Source organism: Chanos chanos, chromosome 2 (genome assembly GCF_902362185.1).
Source record: "Chanos chanos chromosome 2, fChaCha1.1, whole genome shotgun sequence".
Classification (NCBI taxonomy): Eukaryota; Metazoa; Chordata; class Actinopteri; order Gonorynchiformes; family Chanidae; genus Chanos; species Chanos chanos.
Window position 1 is genome coordinate 26,325,364 of NC_044496.1, and position 23,585 is coordinate 26,348,948.

General features: G+C 39.4%; 1 protein-coding gene across 5 annotated transcripts in view; it reads right to left on the reverse strand.

The window, feature by feature from the left end:
* The window catches only part of st3gal4 (ST3 beta-galactoside alpha-2,3-sialyltransferase 4), a 47,703-nt gene extending 25,362 nt beyond the window's left edge, over positions 1-22,341 (reverse strand). For 2 of the 5 annotated variants that reach the window (XM_030766186.1, XM_030766185.1), the window contains exons 1-2: positions 19,708-20,049; positions 3,959-4,020 (exon numbers count right to left, since the gene is read on the reverse strand). In XM_030766186.1, coding sequence (XP_030622046.1) covers positions 3,959-3,974 — 16 coding nt within the window. In that variant the 5' untranslated portion in view covers positions 3,975-4,020; positions 19,708-20,049. Of the gene's footprint in view, positions 1-3,798; positions 4,021-19,707; positions 20,050-22,172 lie in introns of those variants that run through there. The other 3 variants (XM_030766187.1, XM_030766184.1, XM_030766183.1) reach the window with 3 other exon arrangements.
* Between the last annotated feature and the right edge of the window lie 1,244 nt (positions 22,342-23,585).

Genomic DNA, 23,585 nt, shown 5'->3' on the forward strand with positions numbered 1-23,585 from the left:
TCTCAGACTAGTCTTTTGCCAGGTCAGATTTCATTCACATACAAACACACACCACACACACACACACACTCCCAAACCAAAGCTTGTTTTGGTAAGAGTGGCTGTGATGGCCAGATGCTCTGGGCTGGAATAGCTTTTAATGGGAAAGAAAAAGGATGTGCTGTCTATATCTGTCCTCTGACAAAGCTATTAGAAACAAAAGTGCCTCTGAAAGGATGAGGCAAAGATAGACACGTCTCAATCAGTCAAACTCCAGCTGACCGGGCCTATACTCAGGGTTGAAGAGAAGCTTTCACTCTGCTCTGTACTTTAGTCTGTCTCTCCCTGGAGGATGAGCTGTACCTTGGCCCAAAGCCCCAAACGGGCCGACTGTTCAGAATACTGCTCAGACAAACACAATAAACAACAGTTATTCTGAACAGGGGCCAAAGCCTTTAAGGTTACAGGAAAAGTGGAGTAAGAAGGTTACCATTTCTGTTTCCAGGACAAAAATCAGACAGAGTATAGAGTCATTCACATCTTCACCCTAAAAGCAATCTTACAATGTGACTTATACCACTGGCTATTATTTGGAGAAAATGCCATTGAAGCTTCCTCAATAACTGAATTACCATTCTGCTGAGAAGGTCAGAGCAGGGTTGGGTAAATTTCCATTAGAGTCTCACTTCAAATTGTACAGATGTGACAAGGGAAGCAAATTATCGTAAACTCGACATGCAGTCAGCCTCCTTTAACTGGTTAGTGGATGATTTGCCCAAATGGCAATAGGTGTCACTTATCCTGTCATGCAAGACTACCTCATCAGCAGTGAACCTATCTAGTCTTCTGACAACAACATGAAGACTATTTCAGAAGCTATGGTGCATTAGTTTTTTTCTACATAGGATTTTGCTACAGAAAATTCATGAATAGTTGCCTAACTATTTAATAAAAGTAATGTTAGCGAACTGCAACCACAATATTTTCCTGAGACCAAAAAAAAAAAAAAAAAAAGATTTTCAAACTGGTTTGCTGTTCACAAGAGGAAGAAAAGTGAAGAGAATGAGAGCGTTACAGCTCGACCTAATATGATTTTTCCTATCTGCCCTTCCATATATATCAAAGCACAAAATGGTTTGGGGAGGGGGGGGGGGGGGGCAGAGGGTTGTAAAACTGAAGAGAACACTGACTGGTACTGAAAACTAGAGCCCGACCGATATATCGGCGTGCCAATATTATCGGCAGATATGAGCTACTTGCCAATCAATCAGTATCGGCATTTATAATGGCCGATACATGGAAATTAAAACAGAAACGGAGAGACGGAAGATGTTATGAATGTTCTCATTGCATTGTTTGTCCTCTAGAGGGCGCACTACAACTCAATTGTTGGCAACACACATGCGAAAAACAACAAATGACAACAATCGGCTGACCCAAGCAGAGTAGCCCACATCAGAGATCATTTGTGTTCATGGTAAGTTGATAATTGTCACATTAAATGTTAGGGTATTTGAGTGGTGTAGGCTAAGCTGTCGACAAACTTTACTGTAGATTTTTTTATTAAAAAGTGCAGCAGTTCTGGTGAGTAAACAAACAATGGTCCTATCATTTCTCCCTCCGTTCTAAAAAATTTCTGGCAACATCGCTTACAGCAGGCTATAACACTATCCATTGCTAAATGAGGTTACCCACAAAGCTAGTTAATGCCATCTTTATCAATGGAAAACTGCTAACGTTAATGCGCGGTCTAACTATAGCGTTTATCTTATTCTGCCTAAATGAAGCAATGGTAAATATATCTGCGAGTCATATGTCTGTCGGTGCATTGGAAATTATTAAACCAGAGGGGACACGTAAATAAACGTGAGCTGAACAAGTATCTAACATGGCTTGGTAGCCAAACAAAGTTAACTAGCTTCTCTTTCAAAGGTGTAGCGTGAAATCCCAAAGTCGCAAGTTCTCGTCGCAGAAAGTCTCGTAGTAGTAGATGCATTCAACAGCAGCGTTTACTCTAGGTGACTGTATCAGTTTACTGCATAGTCTAAAATGGCATAAGATGGCATGTTTTAAACGGCGCCGAATGGTGGTTGAAAAATGGTTTCTCGTAGCTTGCATTGGACAGAATTAAAAGTAATATATACATATATATATATATATATATATACACACACACACACACACACACACACATATATATCTTTTTTTTTTTTTTTTACTTTTTGGTATTTTTATTTGACTTTTATTTATCAAAACTTTAATATATTTTGTTGTACCTATGTTCAAAGTACTATTTATGGCAACAAAACAAGTTCATCTTTAAGCTGCATTATGTCTCATTATTTTGGTGAGGACTCTTAAATAACTATACATGACAAATGTTAGGGGGCGGCACGGTGGCGCAGGTTCGGTTCCCGGCCGGATGGCCAGGGTCCTTTCTGTGTGGAGTTTGCATGTTCTCCCCATGTCTGCGTGGGTTTTCTCCGGGAGCTCCGGTTTCCTCCCACAGTCCAGAGACATGCAGGTTAGGTGAATTGGAGGCACTAAATTGCCCTTAGGTATGAATGTGAGTGTGTTTGTCTGTGTGTCTGCCCTGCGATGGACTGGCGACCTGTCCAGGGTGTTTCCCCGCCTTTCGCCCTATGAGAGCTGGGATAGGCTCCAGCACCCCCCGCGACCCTAATCAGGATAAGCGGCTTAGATAGTGAGTGAGTGACAAATGTTAGGGTAAATGTTTGACTATGTTCTGGGTTTCTGAGGCGAAAAAAAAGAATATCGGCCAATATATCACTATCGTTATGCTGTCTGCATCCAGCAGAGATGTCCTTCTCTCCTCTCCTGAATCAGACACTTTGATAGACTGGAGAAAGCTAAAGAGGCTTCACGTGAAGAGAAAGGGCACTGGCTTATGTTTGATTTTAGCTCTGTGGCAAGAGGAGGTTTGAACGATTTATCCAAGAAATTTCCGTCTAATTTTTTCCCCCCACTACATCTTTATTAAATCCTCAAATATCAAAATCGGTATCAGTCTTAAAAATCCTGTATCGGTTGGGCTCTACTGAAAACAGAAGAAAACACCTTTTTTCTCAATATTAAATGATCCACAGTCTTTATAGCTGATGCAAGTATCAAAGAGCTTGTGTAGCTACATGTTTTTGTTGTCATTGTTGTTTTTGTATGTTTGCTTATTTTGTTTGTTTGTTTAAATGGACCAACACATTCACATGCTCCAGGAGTCAGTCTTACGTGTGGTCTCTTAAACTGTGAGGTAAAAAGCTGATAAAAAACTCATTCAAAAAACATGCATTCTTCCTTAAAGGGGTAAATCAACATTAACCACTAAACCTACTCGCTTCATCTCTTAAGCATTTTATAGGCAGTTCTTCGGTCACTGGTTGACATTTAATCTCACTAATGGTGAAAAATAACCTTTTGGTGTGAAGGTGTTCAGCCATCAGTTTGGCCCTAGGCGACACTCCACAAATGAATACCAATCAGACACAAATACAAGGTTACATATTAATCCCCAGGCTGGCAGAACTATGCTTACTAATGGCTTTGTAACATACTAAACCATCTGCCTCGAAAACGGAACAACAGTGGGCTAGATGACTCGAGGATTATGTGAACAAATAAATAAATCAATATACAAAGGACCTTCAATGGATATTCTATTTCTTTAAAAACAAACATATATTCATAAAGATACAAACTATTAAACGACAAATCACTAGACCCAATAGCCCCACTGCATCTATTCTTTTGTTATGTGTTGAGCAGTCTGAAAATAATGAGCTATAATACAACAAATTGACATACCTTTAACAATTGTTTCCTCCCCTAAGAGGATTTAGACCCAGAGTATGGCTGCAGAGTTAAGTTAGACTACCATCCCTGATCCGAATAAGCCCCTATAGAAGAGCTCTTCTACTGAGATCTGACCTCTCACAGCTGGGCTGCTTTACATGCGTCTCCATACCTTTCCCCTCGGTCATTTCCAAAGAGTCACAGGAGAGTGAGTCTCAAACCACCTGTTCCACCCTGTGAATCAGAGAGAAAGCGAGAGCAAGACAGAGAGAGAGAGAGAGCGAGAGAGACAGAGAGAGAGAGAGAGAGTGAGAGAGAGCTGTTAAGTCACAATTGGGGAAGTTACAAGGGAGTTGAGGAAGTTACAGAGTGAACCATAGACAGTTTTCTGACGCCATAACGAGTGACAGTGAAGAGTTCTAACAGGAACATGTCTTGGGTGAGGAGCTGGTATTAGGCACTTTCGCGTCAGAGGAACTTTTCCATAGTTATTAGAACTGTTTGAGAAAGTACCCCCTTTTTCGCGTGTTCGCACCACAGGAACTTAGAACGAACATAGTTTTTAGAATGCTGTTTTGAGGGGCTTTTTTAGCTCCTACTTCAGAGTAGGTACTTTTGCAGCGCAATAGGAACCTTGTGACGTAGGTGTATGGCGATTGGTCCAGACGTAGGTATACGATGACTGCAACCTCCCCACTTCGACAGGTGCTTGTGTGTTCACTTGTGCGTCTATGTTCCATGTTTTAACTTATAAGAATAATGTGTTTATCCAGCTTACAATCTGAGGGCTTACGTTGGGGAAAAAGGAAAAAACCAAAAGCGTCAAGCACAAGCGCTATGCTAGCACCCAAAAAGTACTATGCCCATCGAGTCGTTCACTGCTACTGCGGTGGTAAACACAGGGGGACATTTTTTTCCATTGGACTGGGCCTATCGCCATACAGTTTTATTTTCGTTAATGCGAAGGCAGTTATGTTATCTAATGTGCACTCAATATTTCTGTCATTCAAATTCAATAAAACTCAATAACTGTGTTTACTGTAGTCTAGTTTGTCAATTTCTTTTGCTGCAGTAATGGTATTATTTTTTCTTTTTGGAAGTATTTAAAATGTCATTAAATTTGTTCTTAAAAATGTGCAGCTACCATGGTTAGCCGTGTAAACAACAGCTCTTAGTGTGACGTTGCTATACCCCCGTCGGCCAGCTTACGTCACTTCAGTGTTCCTACTGGAAGTGCGAATGCAAACAGAAAAAAAGCCCTTGAACTTATGTAGTTGTAGGGGGAGCTTCCCAGGGGGTAGTTCCTATCGAATGAGACCCTAGAACTAGGGATGTCCCGACCAAGTTTTTTTGCCCCCGACCCCTATCTGAGTCACTTAATATTGAGTATCTACCTATACCGAGTCCCGATCCAATACTTGTATTTCTCTAGATAATACAGTTGCGCAGTACACATTTCAAGTACATTAAAGGTATTAAAATCAATTCAATGTATATGCTTGACAACTGAATAGCGATGCATTAAGAAAAAAACTGCCTGCAGTTGTTCCTTAATTTTTTTTAATCTATTTTTTTTATTTTATAAAATAACAAAATAAACGTTGTTGTAAAGCTCTGGTAGGGCAGTGTCTCAAATGTAGTGTTGAGAGGGTAGGGCATACCATGGCTCCAAAAGCACAAAAAAAGATGGCGAAAACCTGAGGTGCGTTCAATTAGCAAAGAAAGGCAAAAAATTGCTAACATTTTCAAACAGTTTTTGTTTGCTTTGAGTTCACTGTGAACGTTTGTGAACACAGACAAATGGTCTAAGAAGGTAGCTGTTGGCAAATAAACATGGATGCTGGACTAAGGGAGATGTGCACCCAGATGGGAGTTACACCAGAAAATGTACGCAAGTGTTTGATTGTATTTAATCTTACAATAATTCAAGTGGTTAACTTGTCTGTCAGTTTCATTAATACTTTTTCTGAAACCGTCTTTTTGTATGCTGTTGTTATCAATCCTTAGCATTAGTTAAGCGACTGTATTGCTGTCTGTGGTCATTAGTTTAGGTTAACTCGCATACATCACATACAGCTAAACCATTAGGTGTTTCAATTTTGAAATGATACCTCGGTTGTTGTTAGTAGCCTTGAGGATTAATGTTGTCGGAGTATGTTGACCTAAAAAACGTTAAACTTTAAAAGTTAAAAGAAAACCCATTCGCCTGGAACATTCGCCTCAGTTTGCCGAATTTGAAAGCACCTCTGTATTCACTACCAATGCGATGGGCTAGTCATCCACAGCAGTCTTTTTGGCCTTGATGCTGTCTCAAGAAAATTTCCCTCTCCTTTTAAATGTATATCCTCCAATGTGTGTTTCTTTGGAGCAGCCTTTGCCCAGAGTTGCCTGAGTGAACTCACCGTATTCCGTTGAGTGTTTATTTTTTAGGTGCCATATCAAAGCGGTAGTGGCCTATTGAAGGTAGCTCCTACCGCCTCGCGACATGCTCGCGTTACAAACATTACAGGCGGCTGCTGGACTGCTTTCGTTTCCCAATTTAAAATATTTCCACACTGCAGACATTTTAGCTGCGTCCTGCCACAAATAATGCTCTCTGTTTACAACACCTGTGTGACGGCTGACATAAAACAAAGGATCGGGCTTAGGGTCGTGCTCAATAAAGCCGATACTGATCAATTAAAAAATGGCTTGATCAGCCCTGATACCAATCTTTGAGATCGGATCGGGACATCCCTACCTAGAACTGTTCGGTCCAAAAGCGCCTATTGTGAGAGCAATTAAGTTTTAACAGGAACATGTCTTGGGTGAGGAACTGGTGCTGTGAGACCAGTTAAGGTCAAGTCAGCCATTTTGCTTTTACTGTCTAGACAGGAAATAATGCAGGCAAAATATGTAAAGATCAAAATGCTGCAGACTAGTTCCTTACTCTCACATTCTGCACCAACCACCTTACTCTTAACATTGTCTTTAAACAGAAGAGAGAAAAATCTAATGTTCTGCACCATAGCAATGGCTTTAGCTTCGACCACTTAACAGGTCCCACTACTGTGGGTGTTATGACTTTCACACCTAAGGAAGGTTTCCTCATGGTTAAATAAGTATCAGTCGTGACACAAGTCATGGGAAATCACCCAGTAAGCGAAGGACTAAAGAGAAATACACATAAATCTTTAGAAGCTAGGTTACTTTTCATTTATCACCATGCACCAACACAACCCTACCCTCGCTTTTAGCAAGAGTGTCCCGTTCTGAGTAGCCCAAATGCATTGGGAAATCCTGTGGGTAACAACATTAAAATGACATACCGATACTTTCGACAACCTCTGACTGCTTCAATCCTCAACAGGAGAGTGTTGTACACCTTGGGGCTTGCTCCAAACTACTTCAATCCCAGGCCTGCTTCAAAAGCATGTGACCATCATCATCATCATCATCATCAGTCTTGTCATCATTTAAAGTCACTGTGGATAAGAGCGTCAGCTAAATAAACAGCCTAAATATGAATGCAAGTAGCCTGGACTAAATCAGTTTTCAATGGAGAGTCTCTGTTTAAAATACCAGTTCTCTCAGAACACACCACAGTAATAAAAAATAAATAAATAAATAAATAAAAAGGGAAAACGAAGCACGTTGTGTGCCGCGATTGATTCAGAACTACTAGCCATCTCCTCTAATTTGATCAGCAAGGGCTAAGCACAGAGCACAAAGAAATGAAAGAGCAGAGAGAAGGCATTTAGCCACTCTGCAGTATTAAAGTGGCCTAGAATGGCCTCAGTTGATGGTCATACAAACAGCAGTTCTGTTTAACTTCTTTAGCCTTGCACCTCTGCGCCAAATGCAAAGGTCCCTTAATGAACATCCTTTAGACTGACTAAACACCCATCCCAAGCTTCCTCAGCACACCACACACACAAATATGAATAACAAACGAAAAAGCAAATATCAACAACCAATAAAATACAAAGCAGGAAATGGAAACCGACGGAACACTGATGGCACCATGACACATCTGCATTTGGCTTTTCATCTTCACAGATACACTGCAGTCACATTAAAGTTAAACCACAAACCAGGACTTTGCTATTGATTTATCCATTTTATGTTTGCATTTTGTCAGACAAACCCTGTTAGACAGAAAAGTCAAATCAAATAGTGCATCTAACAGTGCATTTTACTTTAGACACTCATAATGCGTCTACGTGAAGAAAACAGAAAGCGTTTGGCAATGTGAATTTTATTTTTCCCATTAGCCTTGTTATTTTAATTATGCCTATGAAATATGATGAAAAAAAATTGACCAAAAAAAACAAAACAAAACATTTTTTGATTTGTCCATGATGCCTAAATTAAACGTTAAGTTAGTTTAAATGCTTTGAGTTATTTAATTTCATTTTTCATTTTGGCAGGATCTTTGTGCACTGGATTGCAAAAGACATGGCAGAAGAGGTTTACCTGACCCTGTAAACAGTACTGGCACAGTGGCAGTCACAATCTCTGGGTTTGTTTATTCAGTTAGACGCTCTTATCTGGGTAACAGGTGATTATGTTAAAAACTTCTACCTCAACTTTCTACCAACAGAAATGTCAAAACTCTTTGCAATAGAGGAGATCCTCTGCTGCTACAACTTTATGATTGGCGACTGGCACACACACACAAGAACAGCCATGTATTGGACTACGCCATTTGGTTTCCAGCAATCTCTGAACTATTGAAACGCACATTTACATAGACAAAAAAAACTCACTTAAAACCACATTCTGTTCCCTTATCATACAATGCAGCACGTCAACTGCAAAAGTGAGCTGAAAGAGGAAATTCCCTGAAACACCCAAGGACAAAAATTAAATTAGACAAAGTTATAACCGTACAACAGTTTTAAGAAATACAAGTAAACAAACAGTCAGGGAAAACATAAATGTCCACAGCATGCCTATTTCACTGTCAAAGGAGCAGAGCATTAACCTTAATTGCATTGCTCTAGCCTTCCCATATGCTCCCTTTCACTTTCCATGACGCACAGCCTCGACAGGGCTTCATTCAACGTGCTCTTAACCAGCTCCACATGCCTTGCCGCTCTGCCTCACAATAGACGTCTGTGTGAGGCGTGTAGGGAGCAAGCAGTGAGTGCAGGGGGTCAAACGCTACTCAAGACACAGTAGGGCTGACAGAGAGCCAAGTGTTCTGGGGAGAAGTGTGCCTCTTTGGGCAGGATACTCTCTCTCTCTCTCGTGCCCCAAGACCAATTAAAGCGGGGGTTTCAGCCTCCTCCAGCTTCAGCATCCTTCCACAGGTACCCAAGGCTGCTGACCAATGGATTATATCCAACAGACTATTGAGACAGTCAGGTTTGCTACAGAACGGTTGCTAAACATGTAGAGGAAAAGACATATTATGGCAGGGATGTGGCGAAATTAGGAAGAGCTGAAGACACTACTGTGCAACAGCAGGCTCTTATTTCATTGCGCACTCTCAGAAGGGTGAGAGGGAGAGTGAGGGGGAAACTGTTTGTTTTGTTGGGTCTGGGGGGGATGGCGGTGTAACAGCCAGCTGCGCTAGGCTGAATAAAAGCAGTAAGCCATAGAGTTCTGGGTGAAGGCCTGGCATTCGAAGCCTAACCCCTGACGAATGAGATGGTAAAACTTTTCTCTCAGACTTCAAAGAGCAAAGACAGAGTTCCTCCCACTCATGCCCATAGAGGAGCCAGTGTCAATTGCATTAAAGGTATTCATATAACAAACAGTTTAACTCTGCATTGAGAGCCATTGAGACACTGTTATAAGACCTTGCAAGTCCATTCTATAGACAAAAATGTTACAACGCTTCCAGAAATGCTGCCGGTACATGGTTAGGAGAGTACAAATTCCCAGAGTCACTTTTGTGGTTTTCCATTATGGCACACAATGCCCAAATGTGTTTTAAATTCCTCTCCAAACAGACTGATCTCGTAGAGCGAGGGAGAGCTTAAATGGGGCCACATGTGAGCATTAAGCTCACACATAGCCTATTAATCCATAAAACAAAGCTATCCAAACGTATACCAATGAAACAATGATCAGATCTTATTCCCATTTCTACAGTTTTAGAGAGGAGCATAGGCTATTAAACGAGAAAATGAGGAGAGGGCACCTCAGAACCTCAGTGCTTGCCCCTCAGTGTCTGGTAAAAGCACTGATGTAAATGTGCTCTGTCGAAAGAGCCATCAGAAAACTCAGCATATAATGACATTCAGTCTGAGATATCTTGTCCATGCTATGTCATGCATGTGTTACGGGGTTAGGGGGTTATGTAAATATTGATCGAAACATCCTCTATTTTCAACCCTAGCCTACTGTTAATCAACATCAACACAAACCTGCCGAAACTGATGAAATAATGAGTCATTCATCTGTAGGGCGGCAGCAGAGAGTGAAAAAATCATTTACCTGATCTTAACCAACTCTGGTCCATTATCATACACTGGGTCATTGCAGACCAATTAGCCATATACTACACGATATTGTGAGAACTCACCTATCGGCGTGCCGATATTATCAGCCGATACGAGCCAACTGCAGAAAAATCGGTATCGGCGTTTATAATGACCGATAAATGATCATTAAAAAAGAGGCGGAAGATGGATCATTCACCCATGTTATGACATTCATGTCAGCCATGCCTGGTTTTGCTGCAGTAACATGATAGCCGATACAGTCAGTCAAACATCAAAATTACATTTAATGTTACTGTAGTTAAGTGGTGTAGACTAAGCTGTTGACACATTTGACTGTAGGTTGATTTATAACACAGCATGGTAGTTCTAGCAAGTAAACAAATAACGGTCCTGTCATTTCTCCCTCGTCTCTGCTAAAAATTTTCTCTTGGAACATCACTTACATCAGCTTATAACGCTGTCCACTGCTAAATTAGGATACCCAGAAAGCAAGGTAACACCGTGTTTATCAGTGGAAGACTACTAATGTCAATGAGCGATTAAACTGTAGTGTTTAACTTATTCTGCCTAAATGAAATAATGGTAAATATATCTACGACTCACATGTCTGTAGTTACAGTCAGTGCATTAGAAATTATTAAACCAGAGGGGACACGTAAATAAACGTGAGTTGAACAAGTATCTAACATGGCTTGGTAGCCAAAGTTATCTAGTTTCTCTTTCAAACGTGTAGGGTGAAATCCCAAAGTTGCAAGTCCTCGATATGACATGACAACAGTCATGTAGTATTAGATGCATTCAACAGCAGCGTTTACTCTAGGTCACTGTATCAGTTTACTGTATTATTTATCAAAACTTGTTGTATATGTTGTTGTACCTTTGTTCAAAGTACTACGTATGTCAATAAAACAAGTTTATTGTTAAACTGCATTATGTCATGTTGTCTTGGTGAGGACTCTTACATACCTACACATAACAAATGTTATGGAAAATCTTTGTTTATGTTATGTGTTTCTGGAAGAAAAAAAAAGGAATATCGGCCGATATATCATTATTGGATTTTTAAATCATCAAATATTGAAATCGGTATCGGTCTGAAAAATCCTGTAGCGGCCGGGCTCTAATTTGAATAAAGTTTCGTATATTTTGCCATATTTCTGTAGTGAAGAGGATGTTTTAATGAACTCATAGGACCAAGATCCTGTTGAGCACAGAAGCCAAATTGATAAAAAGAGTTTGCTGTACAGCTGGTGGTGGTTAATGCCTATTCAGTTGCAAACAGTAATATGGGCAGGATTATACGTGTTCAATTTCTTTTTCTTTTCAGTGCTCCAATCTGCATTTTCTTTGCGAGATGACTGAACGCTTTTTAGGAGGTAGGCTATTTGTATTGCATTTTCCTTTAAATTGAAATCCAGGCGTAATAAAAATATCTTAAGGCCGCAATTTCAAATTAACACACTAAAGAGGCAACAATCAGAGCAGTACCCACAAAGGACAAAGAGCTTGTGCTCTCTGCATTACATGGTGAATACAGTAGATTGTCAATGAATGAAGCATCTTTCATTATCCATAGGACTAAAGAGAAATACTACTATTATGGAGACACACCCAGTCGTTTGCTTTCCCTGAGACTAAAGGAAAGTGAGTCTCAAGCATCAGTTGACATTATTCAAACAGTGGAGGGGAAGGTGGTCACAGATCTAAACTTGTTGATCATTAATCAGACATTCAAATCATTCTACTCCAAACTATACTCATCAGAGTTTAAGCTAGAGAGAACAGTGTGTCATGAATTTCTTAGTAATCTGCAGCTCCCAAAACAAAGTGCAGTGGATAGAGACTGCTACATTAGAAGAACCAAAAGATGCAGCCAAATCCCTTCAAAGAGGAAAGTCTCCAGGTTTGGATGGGATCCCTCCAGAGCTGGGACACTGTTGCTCCAGTCATTCTTGATTCTTTTGATTTTGCTGATAAAAACGGTTCATTTCACAGCTATTATTTCTCTATGACTGAAAAATGATAAGGGTGCTTTAGACTTTTCAAGCTTTTGACCTCTCTCACCAATCTGTACTGATGTTAAAATGCTTGCTGAAGTATTGATCTCAAGAATATATTCATGTTGACCAGACAGATTTTATCAAATCTGTAACTTGCATCAGACAATTTGAGAAGGTTGCTCCATATTATCAAGTTAACTGATACCTCTATAGATCCCTCCAGAGTGTTTTCACTTGAAACTGAAAAAGTGTTTGACTGCCTTAAATGGGAATACCTGTGGATGGTGCTTGAATATTTTGGATTTGGGTCTAAATTATCTCCATGGTTAAAACTTTATACTGCGCCCCCACTGCTCCTGTATTTACTGGTTCCTGTAAGTCTGCTCAATCTGAATTACAAAGAGGAAGCATAAAAGAATGTCCACTTTCCCCTCTTTTTTTTGCTCTCTCTGTCTCTCTCTTTAACCTCTTGTTTAATCGGTTAGAGAAAGTTTATTTCTCCAATCACTCTACAGGGTTCCTGCCACAAGATCACAATATGCGGAGATGACACCCCGCTCTACATTTCTAACGTTGAACACACTGTTCCCCATGTCCTGCAGCTATCTGAAAATTTCCAAAAACTCTCAGAATATAAGATCAGTTTTTTGGGGAGGCAAATGAGCTAGGATCAGTTTAACCTGCAGTGTCCTATACTGGGGTGGGGTTTTGCGGACTGGCCAAACCTAAAACTATATTTCTGGGCTTTCCAGATTAGACCAGTACAGGTTTGGATGGATCAAGAATTCAGCATACCATGGCTACATGTAGAAACAGGTCTGGTATGTCCAAACCCACTAAAGGATTTACCTTTTATGCGAACTGGGCAAAAGAGTCTATATAGGTTTGCCAGTATTGTTTCTAACGTGCTGAACACACAGCATAATGCTGAGAGGATAATGGGTGGTCCATTGAAATTTGCATTTTCCTCCCCGTTATGGAATAATTCTTAGTTAATGTCTGATGGACGGCCTTTTACAACCCCTACATTGTCAGCCAAAGGCATCTTTGTACTAAAAGATTAATCATGATTGTCTACGGACATTCCAGGATATCCAAACAGAATTCTTTTTTCCAGGGTCATCCTACTTTTTGTATCTACAGCTGAAATGTGCTTATGGGGTAACTTTGAATTCATTGTCTCATCATCCCCTATCCATCTACCTTAAACTTAATAAGGACTCTTGGTTATTGGTCACGAAGTTATACAATCTGCTAACTGATTACTCAAAAAAAAAAAAAAAAGAAAAAAAAAGAAAAAAGAAAAAAAAATCAGTTTTTTAATCTGGGAAAGAGAGCTGGGCTGGATAGGTTTCCATCCAAATTGCGAAAAATATGGTCTAACTTAAATTCACATCCAAATGTCTGGCACACCAACTGATACATTATAAAATCATCCATCAAGATTACACTACACCCTACAAGTGTCACAAAATGAGTAGCCTATATCCCCCAACCCACACTGTAGTCTCTGCCCTAACTCCACAGCTACATTTTTTCACATTTTCTGGGATCATCCCACCATAGTTAAAATTCAATAGTGTCATCAGAATACTGTCTAAATTTACTGGAGTTAAAACTTAAATTGGATCAATATCTATGTTTATTAAATGATGATCCTTTATTTCAGTTGTCATTAAGTAACAATTGCCTGATACTAGCTGGCTATCAGTTGCAAATATTACAGCTGCAAAAAAAGATATACTTCAACTCTGGTTTAAACCAGACACTAACTTGGAAAGTTCCTGGATTGGATCCTTACAGAACATTGTTATGTTCAGTAGGTGTGTGTGTGTGTGAGACTTATTCATGTCATCTCTCTGCGCATGTGTACACACATGGAATCAGGCTAAGTCTGGTTCTTGCCCCTGAGGCTCTGGGAGCCAACTGTGACATTGTGTGTCATTTTGATCCTGCTCAAGACTACCCAAACACAGTTTCAACCACTTAATTGTGGCTGCCCTAAACAAGACAGATGCTGACAGGACTGCTACAAACATATGTTGCTTCATAGCTAACAAGATTGTCATGCAACATTGTTGTTCAAGAAGCATTTTTAAATATTTACAAATTTTAGCTAACCATCAGAAGAATCTCATATTTTTGTGTGTAATTATGGAAAACAAATTACAAGCCCTTACTGCACTCTGGAAACAGAACAATGTCCGACACAATGTAGAAATGTGGAACTATTGTGAATGATGAGTTACAATCTCCTTTGCTGGATTCTTGCTCCTGATGTAAATTAATAAACAAATATACAATTAATTAAATAAATAGGCTGCCATTCCACTACTTGATAGCAGTTCTGCATGGTTCCAGCATTAGTGCTTACAAACATCTGTGTATTATCCCTTTTCCTTATGGTTATAAGGGGAGAGATAACTGCTTAAAGTTAAGACCAGTTCATATCTATGTAGGCCATCACATGAACACAAGAGCCAGTACTGACAGAGGGCAATTACAAGTATCAAATATAAAGCATTGGAACTGAGATGTCAGGTGAAAATATCACAATCAATAATAATTTAAAAAAATGGCCACTGGGTAACAAGGTCGAGTGAATCAAGATCCGTTTTCCACTATCCACAACCACCACAAATCGCTGTGTAAAACACAAAAAAAATAAATTTAAAATATTCAGTCACATAAAACAGCAAATAATACACATTTACATTCTGCTCATTATTTAACATTGAGTCACTGAACCAATATTATATACTAACCTGCTCAAGTGACGACCATTACATTAGCTGTTCTTTTGCATGTAGACTTGCTTTGCACTCAGATAAGAAATCTGTGACAATTTAAAGATACTAAAACATGGTACTGAGTGAGCAAGGCCCCATCTCCTTCCAAGACCTGGTCAAGGCTAGAACAAACTTCGTATGTATTTTCAAATTCATTTGGAAGAACAAGAAATATATAGCAGAATTTTTGAAGGTCTTGTTATTAAAAATTCCATCTTTTGCTTGAAAGGGAGGAAGTTAAAAACACAATCGACAGATCATATGACTGTGTGTCCACTGTCATCCTATGAAATTAACTGATTCCATAAATTCATAGATTTACAGATTAACAGTGCCTGATAAGGTAATGGTCCATAGCAGCTTGTGTTTGTACTTACATAACATTTCCTTGTGAAAAATTTCAAAATCAGTACATATTTACACATAACTCTTTTAAATTAAAAACAGAAAGGTAGTCATCACAATTGTTTACATAATTATTTTTGTGAACAGTTGTACTGCAGAGTCTGACTGGAAACATCATGGACAGTCTTAGTGAGAATATACGAGGGACTTAAATACACACATGTATAATATGCAAACTATACTATAAGCTAGCCTTATTCTCTACGTGATTTTTCTGAATAACATTTTGCCTTACCTTAAACGGCAGATTATTCTAAAAGAAAAAAACAGAATTCAATTCCTATAGGCCAAAAGATCGCAACAATCCAATCTCTTGATGGCCCAGAGTGGTACTGAGTTGACACCTGTAATTGCTCTTCGTTTAAGTCTCAGAGGGTGTGGGTGGAACAGCACTACAGGGAAAACAGGTCCCTGCAGCTAAGCAACCATCTTTCCTACTGAAACCTACACTATCATGTGATGCCTGCATGTTCAAGCAAGGATGGAATTTTGGAGTTTGAGCCATGAAACATTAGATTTTATTTCAATGCTAAACCAAAAATGTGTCAATGTACATATTTTTGTATGAGAAGATCTCACTGTGGTCAGGCAACATGTCATCATGATGAATCATGGATGGCGGAACTGAATTTCCGCTGATGAATATAAGCAATCCTCAAAACGTTTATTATGCTTAGTTTTTGAATTAAAACACATAAAAATAAATACATAAAGTACAAAAAAAAAAAAAGATCGTTAAGGATGTCATTTTACAATATGATTTTATCACATTAAATTGTATGACAAAATGAGGTACTTGAAATTAATATGGAAATTTTACATCAAAGACACCAGGTATATGCAATTCCCTCACCACAAACAATCATATCTGTGTTGATTGCTGAAAAGTAATCAGAAATCAGAAAACTGGAAATGGTTTGTGCAGCACAACATAAAGCAATATTTGGTTCCTTGCTGTGGCTTGTCTTAACAAATGCAAAGTCATGTTTGTACTGCACAATGTGTATATGCCATGCTGCTTGTTCGAATAATAAATCATTTCAAAATTGAAACCATATTGTACCTTGTGGGCTCCTCTGAGTCCTAAGCAGAGTACTCTTCTAACTGTAATTGGTACACTGTGAATGTGTATCACAACAATAATTGACACAGATCACATGAAAAATTTCTCTTGTGATAAAGTATCTTAATAGGGTTTCCGCACACTGGCAGAACAGCTTCAATGGTACACGTTTACGGAGTGTCTGCAACTGTATTGGAGGGATGTAAAACCACTCTTCCACGGAAAGTCCATCATTTGGTACTCCTGAGTCTCGGACAAGTGTTCAACTGAATGGAAATCTATTGACACAGTTGACCACTGAGGGCCCTGTCATCCTAGGAGAGACTGCTCTCATTGGGAAAGATCTTCTTCACCATAAGATGGTGATCTCAGAGTTACTTTGGATTAATTGGCCATGCACTACACCCCATAACAGAGCCGCCAGAACTCCTCACTACAGGAAACAACTACTCAAACCAATATCTTTCTTTTGTCTTGTCCCAGTAAAGAACGCAAGACTGAGTCAGTCCAGCAGAGCGGTTTTAGGACCCTGACTCACACCAAACCAGATCTGTCATGGTATTTCGCTGTGAAAAAGAAAGCAAGTGGACTTACTGCTCTAGAACAGTGGAACGAGGTGCAGCTCTTCATAAGATGCTAAGACAAAATGGACGGATTCAAAAAACAATGAAACGTCCCTCAAAATTCAGTTCTGTCATATCTTTCTGACCTCTTAACTACTTACTTCACATTATTTGTGTATCCCAGTTGTAGGTTTTAAAAAACAGATGCAGTAAAGCGCTAAAACCACACATCGTCCTTGGAGTGGTCCTCAGCACTAGCTTTTGTGTACTGAGATGTGTTGATTTAAACCTATTTACTATATCCGTTCGTGAGTCTCTTTGGAGAAAAGCACCTACAGAACGACTAATTGTAAATGTAAGCTTCAGATCACTGGTCTCTCCAGCCATGCCATACAGCCATGTGCACGCACCCACTTGCAGAGAGCAGGGTGAAGAATGACTGCCCGTTTGACCTTTTTCCTCCCAAGTATTAAGCAAATCACTGTCGGTGGATTTCACCAACATGCTTTTTTAGTGTGTTACATGGATGCAGCAACTGAACCTCAGGTCACATCTCTGCAAAGTTCTCATTCGGAGAGCTCTTGATATATCTGCCTGTATGCACCCTAGACGTGTATTTGCGATCAGCTGATTCAGAGCTGTGTGTCTGTTTTGCACTGCACTTTTAACCAATGCACAGACATCACAGTTGACGGTTTAACCACACATTTCCCTCGATAATCAAGCCTTTCCCCCAAACCTCTATGCAAACATGGCTTCTTCCTCATTTCTGGAAAAATCAGTAAACCCAGCAGTCTTTACTACAAAAACTCTTGCTAAACTTGCACCAACATTTAAACCTCTTTCAAAGTCACCTCTTTCAAAGTCTTCCACCAGCCACGGTCAAAAAAAAATTAAAGGACGACTTTCCCTCGCCAGTATTTTAAGAGAAGATCCTCACAATGAGATGATATTTACTTAATTAAACTAGAAACCATACCTGTGTTGAAACACCTACTTACTATTTAGGCCTAACTTTTTATCCCTAATTTATTCAAGCACCGCCTTTATTTTGACACTTACCAGTATAATATCAAACTACACGACAGAAATACATATGACACTATCATAATTATCGTTATCAGCAGGAAATATTGAGATATCAATAAATACATTCGTCGGGTGTTACTCAGGATCTGTTGGTGTAAACTTGTAGAGCTGGCCTATGTAGAGCAAGTTTAGCAAAGTTATTGCAGCATTGCAACACTTATTTACATTTCAGCTCAGCTCAAATTATCTTATTTATATGAAATACATTCATTTTGATTAAAAAGTTATGAATCAAAAACTCATCATCAAGCATGTCCAGACTTTTGACTGGTTCTGCACAATTACAAATCAATTTTGCATGTAGTTGATAAATAAATTTGAGCTGTCTGTCTGTTAAAGGGTGTTTTCTAAAGTGTCAGGGACAGCTACAGAGAAGAAAAAAACTCATCTCAATGCAGGCAGCTAACCAGACCCTCAAGACGTCCTGTGACCCTGAGAAAGCAGATCAGCAGCAGGAAAAGACACAAGAGGAAGAACATGAAAGTCTACCACTGACAGAAAATCCTAAGACATTCGAGCAGAGGAGATGGGCCTTCAGGGAAAGAGGGGAGACAGGGTCCAAAGACCAAAGCCCAGAGCAGAACTGCATCCTATAGGTGCTCTTTTAAAACTGAATGGTCACAAAAATGGCCATTCATAGCAAAGGGGACACTAAGTACACATTACTGGTGCTCCGTATGTGGGGTAGAGAATGCTTGCAAAATCAGTCACTAGCGCTCACAGCAGAGAAACTGTGAACCTGTTTCTGTTGAACTTCCTGGTTGTGGGTTTTAGGGTTTTTGGACAGTCAATCTCAAAAAAGAAATGTGAACTGAACTTCCCATGTTGTCAGTATATTTAAGAAAATACTGTTCAGTTGTCAAATGTCTTGACCCCCCCCGTCCCGGAACATATCACTCGAAGCTGAACTCAAAAGTTGGCAGCCCTTTCTCGCTGTTCTTGTAGGCACAAGACATGTCATGCGATGACCCCATGTGTGCAGAAAAATCATTTGTTTAATTTACGGATCATGGTATGAACCAAGAAGACGTTCGACTGCATTAATTTATTTGAAGTAACTTAACTGATTACATGATAAACGTCACAAGGAAATTGGGAGACCATTCCCTTAACCATACCACGAGTAGGAATGCAGTAGAGATTTCAGCTGGTCATCTCAAACAATGCCTTGGCTGCCCAACCAGGTAACGTATTGATTTTCCATGTGAAGCAGTTTGAAAATCTAAAGGTCAAAAATATTCGAATGTAGGCTAACTCACAGAACGCCTCTATAAGTTTATAAAGCCTAAAGTATAACTTTAAATTTCCCAATACTGCCCATAGAAAACAAAGATATGTTAGACCGTACACGAGTCTGAAATGTGAAATAAGACCAGTACATCAGAATAAAACAGAATAGACAGAGCCCCCTAAAATGCAATCTTGTGCTACATTTCCTTCGGCAAAACCGTTAACTGTTTTACAAAAACCCGTTAGGACAGTTCGTAATCCAAAACACTTGCTAGTACGGCGATGCTATCTTAGGTTAACATGAATGTTGGGCACTGTTTAAAAAGGAACATTAAGAAGTTAACTTACCAGTGGTGCTAGTATAGTATAGTGCCAGTATACTGGTTAAGTAACGAAGCGGCCGAGAACAGTGGTCTGAAATCGTGCGTAAAGCGTCGGGATTGAACACTGATGGCAAAACAGCAACTAACAATAACGTAACGGAAACTTTATTATACCTACGCGATAAAATGTCTAGCTAATAACTGATTATCGAAACAAGCATCTTGATTCACAAAGTGGGAGGTGCCCGTCGACTGTTTTTCGTGATTGATTTGTCATCGTCAAAGCTGCTTCAAATGTCCACAGTAAAGCGTCAGACTGGTGAATGCATGCAGGATATATACATCTCATATTTTCTATGCAATGCCTATGCTGGGTGGTCCGTTAGTATGTGCCATATCACTGAAAGGTACTAAGCGTACCCTCCCTTCTTTGACTGTTTTTTATGCAACGCATGCGCAGGCGTCTGTGCCTACTGAAATGGTCTTTTATTCTTCTAGATGATAATCAGCAGAAATATTGTTACAACTTAACTCCTGAGAAATAACTGTCGTCCTTGATGTCTGATGACGTTCTCTTTTCTCTTTTGGTCCCTAACATGCAAACATTATCCAAAGTTCACCCAACGTTATACGTGACATCTTAAGGTTCACAACTCACTCAGCTTTACACAGAAGTTACCGACATAACCACCACCAATTAGAGCTTCGGGAAAAATATGACACTAGACAAGATTTATTATTATTAGTAGTAGTAGTAGTAGTGCTAATAGTAGTATTGCTGTTGTTGTTGTTTCAAACAGTGACACTGCTGTGTCAACCAACAATATGTGAATGGAAAAGGAAGCAGCTGTGACACCTCATTCTACTCTAAGTCAGCCTGTTTTCAGATACTTCTTATAGAAAATATAGATCATTGCAAATCACCCAAGGTCAGCAGAACTATCCAATAAATCATATTGTGACATAACATTTATATTTACGGGATCTTCCTGTTTCTGTAATGATGTTGCATAAGAGCCCCTCCAGTTATCCTGTGTAGCCTATGTTACTGGCTTTAAGAATTTACAGGTGACAAACATGCCCACAGGAACACATTTGCTTTGTCTGTATGAGCTGTCTGCTTGTGTTCCTCAGACTGCCTGTCAATCAACAATGTACCAAGATTAGAGGAGAAACTGTTTTGTGCAGTATTGCTGAGTCAGGTGTGTATGCCTGTAAGATTGGGGGAAAAAATCCAGAAAAAAAACTCTGGGCATCTGGTGTACACATTAAAAGAGGCCTCTGACTAGTAATTTTTCCACAAGGAGCAGTTTATGGGTACTTTGACAACAATGTAAAACCATTTTAGTGTATTTAAAAAGTCTGTGACCATGCCATGGTATACGGGGCCACTGGAAATGAATATTTCATGAGGGTAGAAAATATACACACACACACACATTTTTCAGTTTGAAACTAATCTCTAAGACAATACTTCAACAACACTTTTTTAGAGATTAGTTCCATTGAAAAAGAATCAACAAACATGACAGACTTAAAAATAAAAGAGGGAACAGCTGTTTCTCTGGCTCAGCTGATAAAGTATTTGTTCAAATACAACCTCCACATCCTCCAAGACTGGTTTTCAGTGTGCTCAGGTCACACGACGGATGCAGTGACATCCAACGTGTCTTCCAAGTGAACACTGCGGCAGGTTTCACAATGGGGACAAGTGAACTGCAGCTGTGTGCAGAGATGCACTTGTCAAAAGGCTAAAGATCATTTATTTCCATTTTATGCACTTCGCCCTTAAGTCTGACTTCGTTGACAAAAGAGCAAAAATTCTGAAATGATTTTCAATACAAAATAATGTGAACGTGAGGCAAACGTCAGAATGGCAGGGAGTGAGAGCTACACCAACTCTAAAGATATTACTGTAGTAACTAAAAACACTCTGTTCTTTAGCTGTTAGAGTACATGGATGTCTGTGCAATCCAAAAAGAAAAAAAAAGCGAAAACAGTCCCAATAGAGTCCATTGTGAAGTGCCTTTTAGAAAGAGCTTAGCTTCAAATGCCCATTAATCTCGTTTAATCCCTTTTGGAGATTGTATCATTAAATATGGATTCAGGGGAATACACTTTTTGCGACTGGTCAATTTGAGTTATCAGTAGCATACTGTTTTGGAGTTCTCTTCAGTACTTTTGCGGATAAATGGACTCTATTTCATTCTCAAATGCAAGTTACACTGCATGGCCGTTCCTGTATTGCTGGCTTCAGAATCTCTGAAGCAGCGTAAAGAGACGTTGTGTGGTCGTGCAGGAGGGATAACGTTCATTCAGTGCTTCACTTAAAAAGCGTGAGGGACAAACACAGAATCTCGGGATTGTATTTTTCATTTCTTTAATGGTAGCCATTCTTACTCATGCTTGTAAATTAGTGATGAAAGCAGCCGGTGTGTCAACGTTGTTGATGACGTAAGAGGCGCATTTGCCAAGAACATTTACTCATACCTTTCGACCGGATCAGTCCGTCCTTTGAGGTGTCTCATTCTAGAGTATAGCAGGTCCAATTTGAGCTTAAATTCTGCAGTAAAGTCTCTCTACAATGAATCATCTGACACACGGCGAAAATTAAAATACAGCCGAAGAAAGTCATTTAAAGTGCAGATCGTATTCCTTCTCCATGTCCAAAATGACTTTAGCCGATAAACACGGCCGGTTCCGTTACAGGATAATCAACAAGTCCACAAAATCGACGACTGTACATCATAATTGGTGCTCAGCCAATGTACATTTTGAATTTTGTGTGCGTGCGTGTGGGTGTGAGTGTGGGGGATGTGTGGTCATGTCAGTGAACATTCTTAGTCAAAATGTCCTGTACCTCGTTCCTTCACTGCAATTTTACATCCACCCTGGTCCTACTTGATTTCGCTATGACCTTTAATCTACAATGAAAACTTTAAATCCACGTATGCCACCTTGTGGTGTCTATAATTATTACACACTAATTATTTCCAGTCTTTTTTCAAACTTCTGACGGAACTATAAGTGTAGTTTTTACCGGTTAATCAGGGATCTTTGACAAACTTATGGGAGGTATGAAGGTGAAAAATTAAGGAATCACTGTGTTTCCAATAGCAACACTCTTAAAACATACTTGTGCTCCACAACAACATGCACCAAATACAGCGAACAAAGAACAAATAAATACAAGCATCATTTATTTCAAAGTTGTCTATTATTTAATTCTTTACAAGGTCAGTTTTTTTGTTGTTGTTGTTTTTTTTGAGTGTCCATCTTTTCTGACTATTCAATTGAATCGTTCACCCTCAGTGACAGCTTAACTACCTGACTCTTGTGTCTGATTGGTCAGCTCTTAAGTGCAGTCCTGATCTGTTCTGTGCTTTCCCCTTGACCACTTAAGCTGGTCCTTGAGTCAGAGATATCAATGTCCTTTTCATTCTTGGACATGTCCTTCAAGTCTGTTTGGAGAAATTGAAATGTCAGGTATCAGGGAAGGGCATTGAGTTGAATTTATAGCCACTAAGACATTTGTAAATGTCTGTATCAAAGAGTTAGCCTCTGACAGTGACAGTTATACAGAGAAACTCTTTGACTGAACCATCCTCATGCAAACAGTTACACATGCAGCTGAGCTTATTGGAAAGATTCACCAGCATTCACAGGTTTAGACTGTGGATGCACTCCACTTGCTTCAGTGGTTTAAACATATTGACGTAAGTCACCTCAGCTAGACACCGTAGCTACACAAATAGACTATAAAACATAAAAAATAAGCCTTTTGTACTGGAGCTGTTAAGCCAGTCATGGTACTGTCTGTCTAAGTGACACTCTTATGTAATGTAAGGTTATAACATTAGATTATACAGAAAAACAGTTAATTAATAAACTGTGGATAAAACT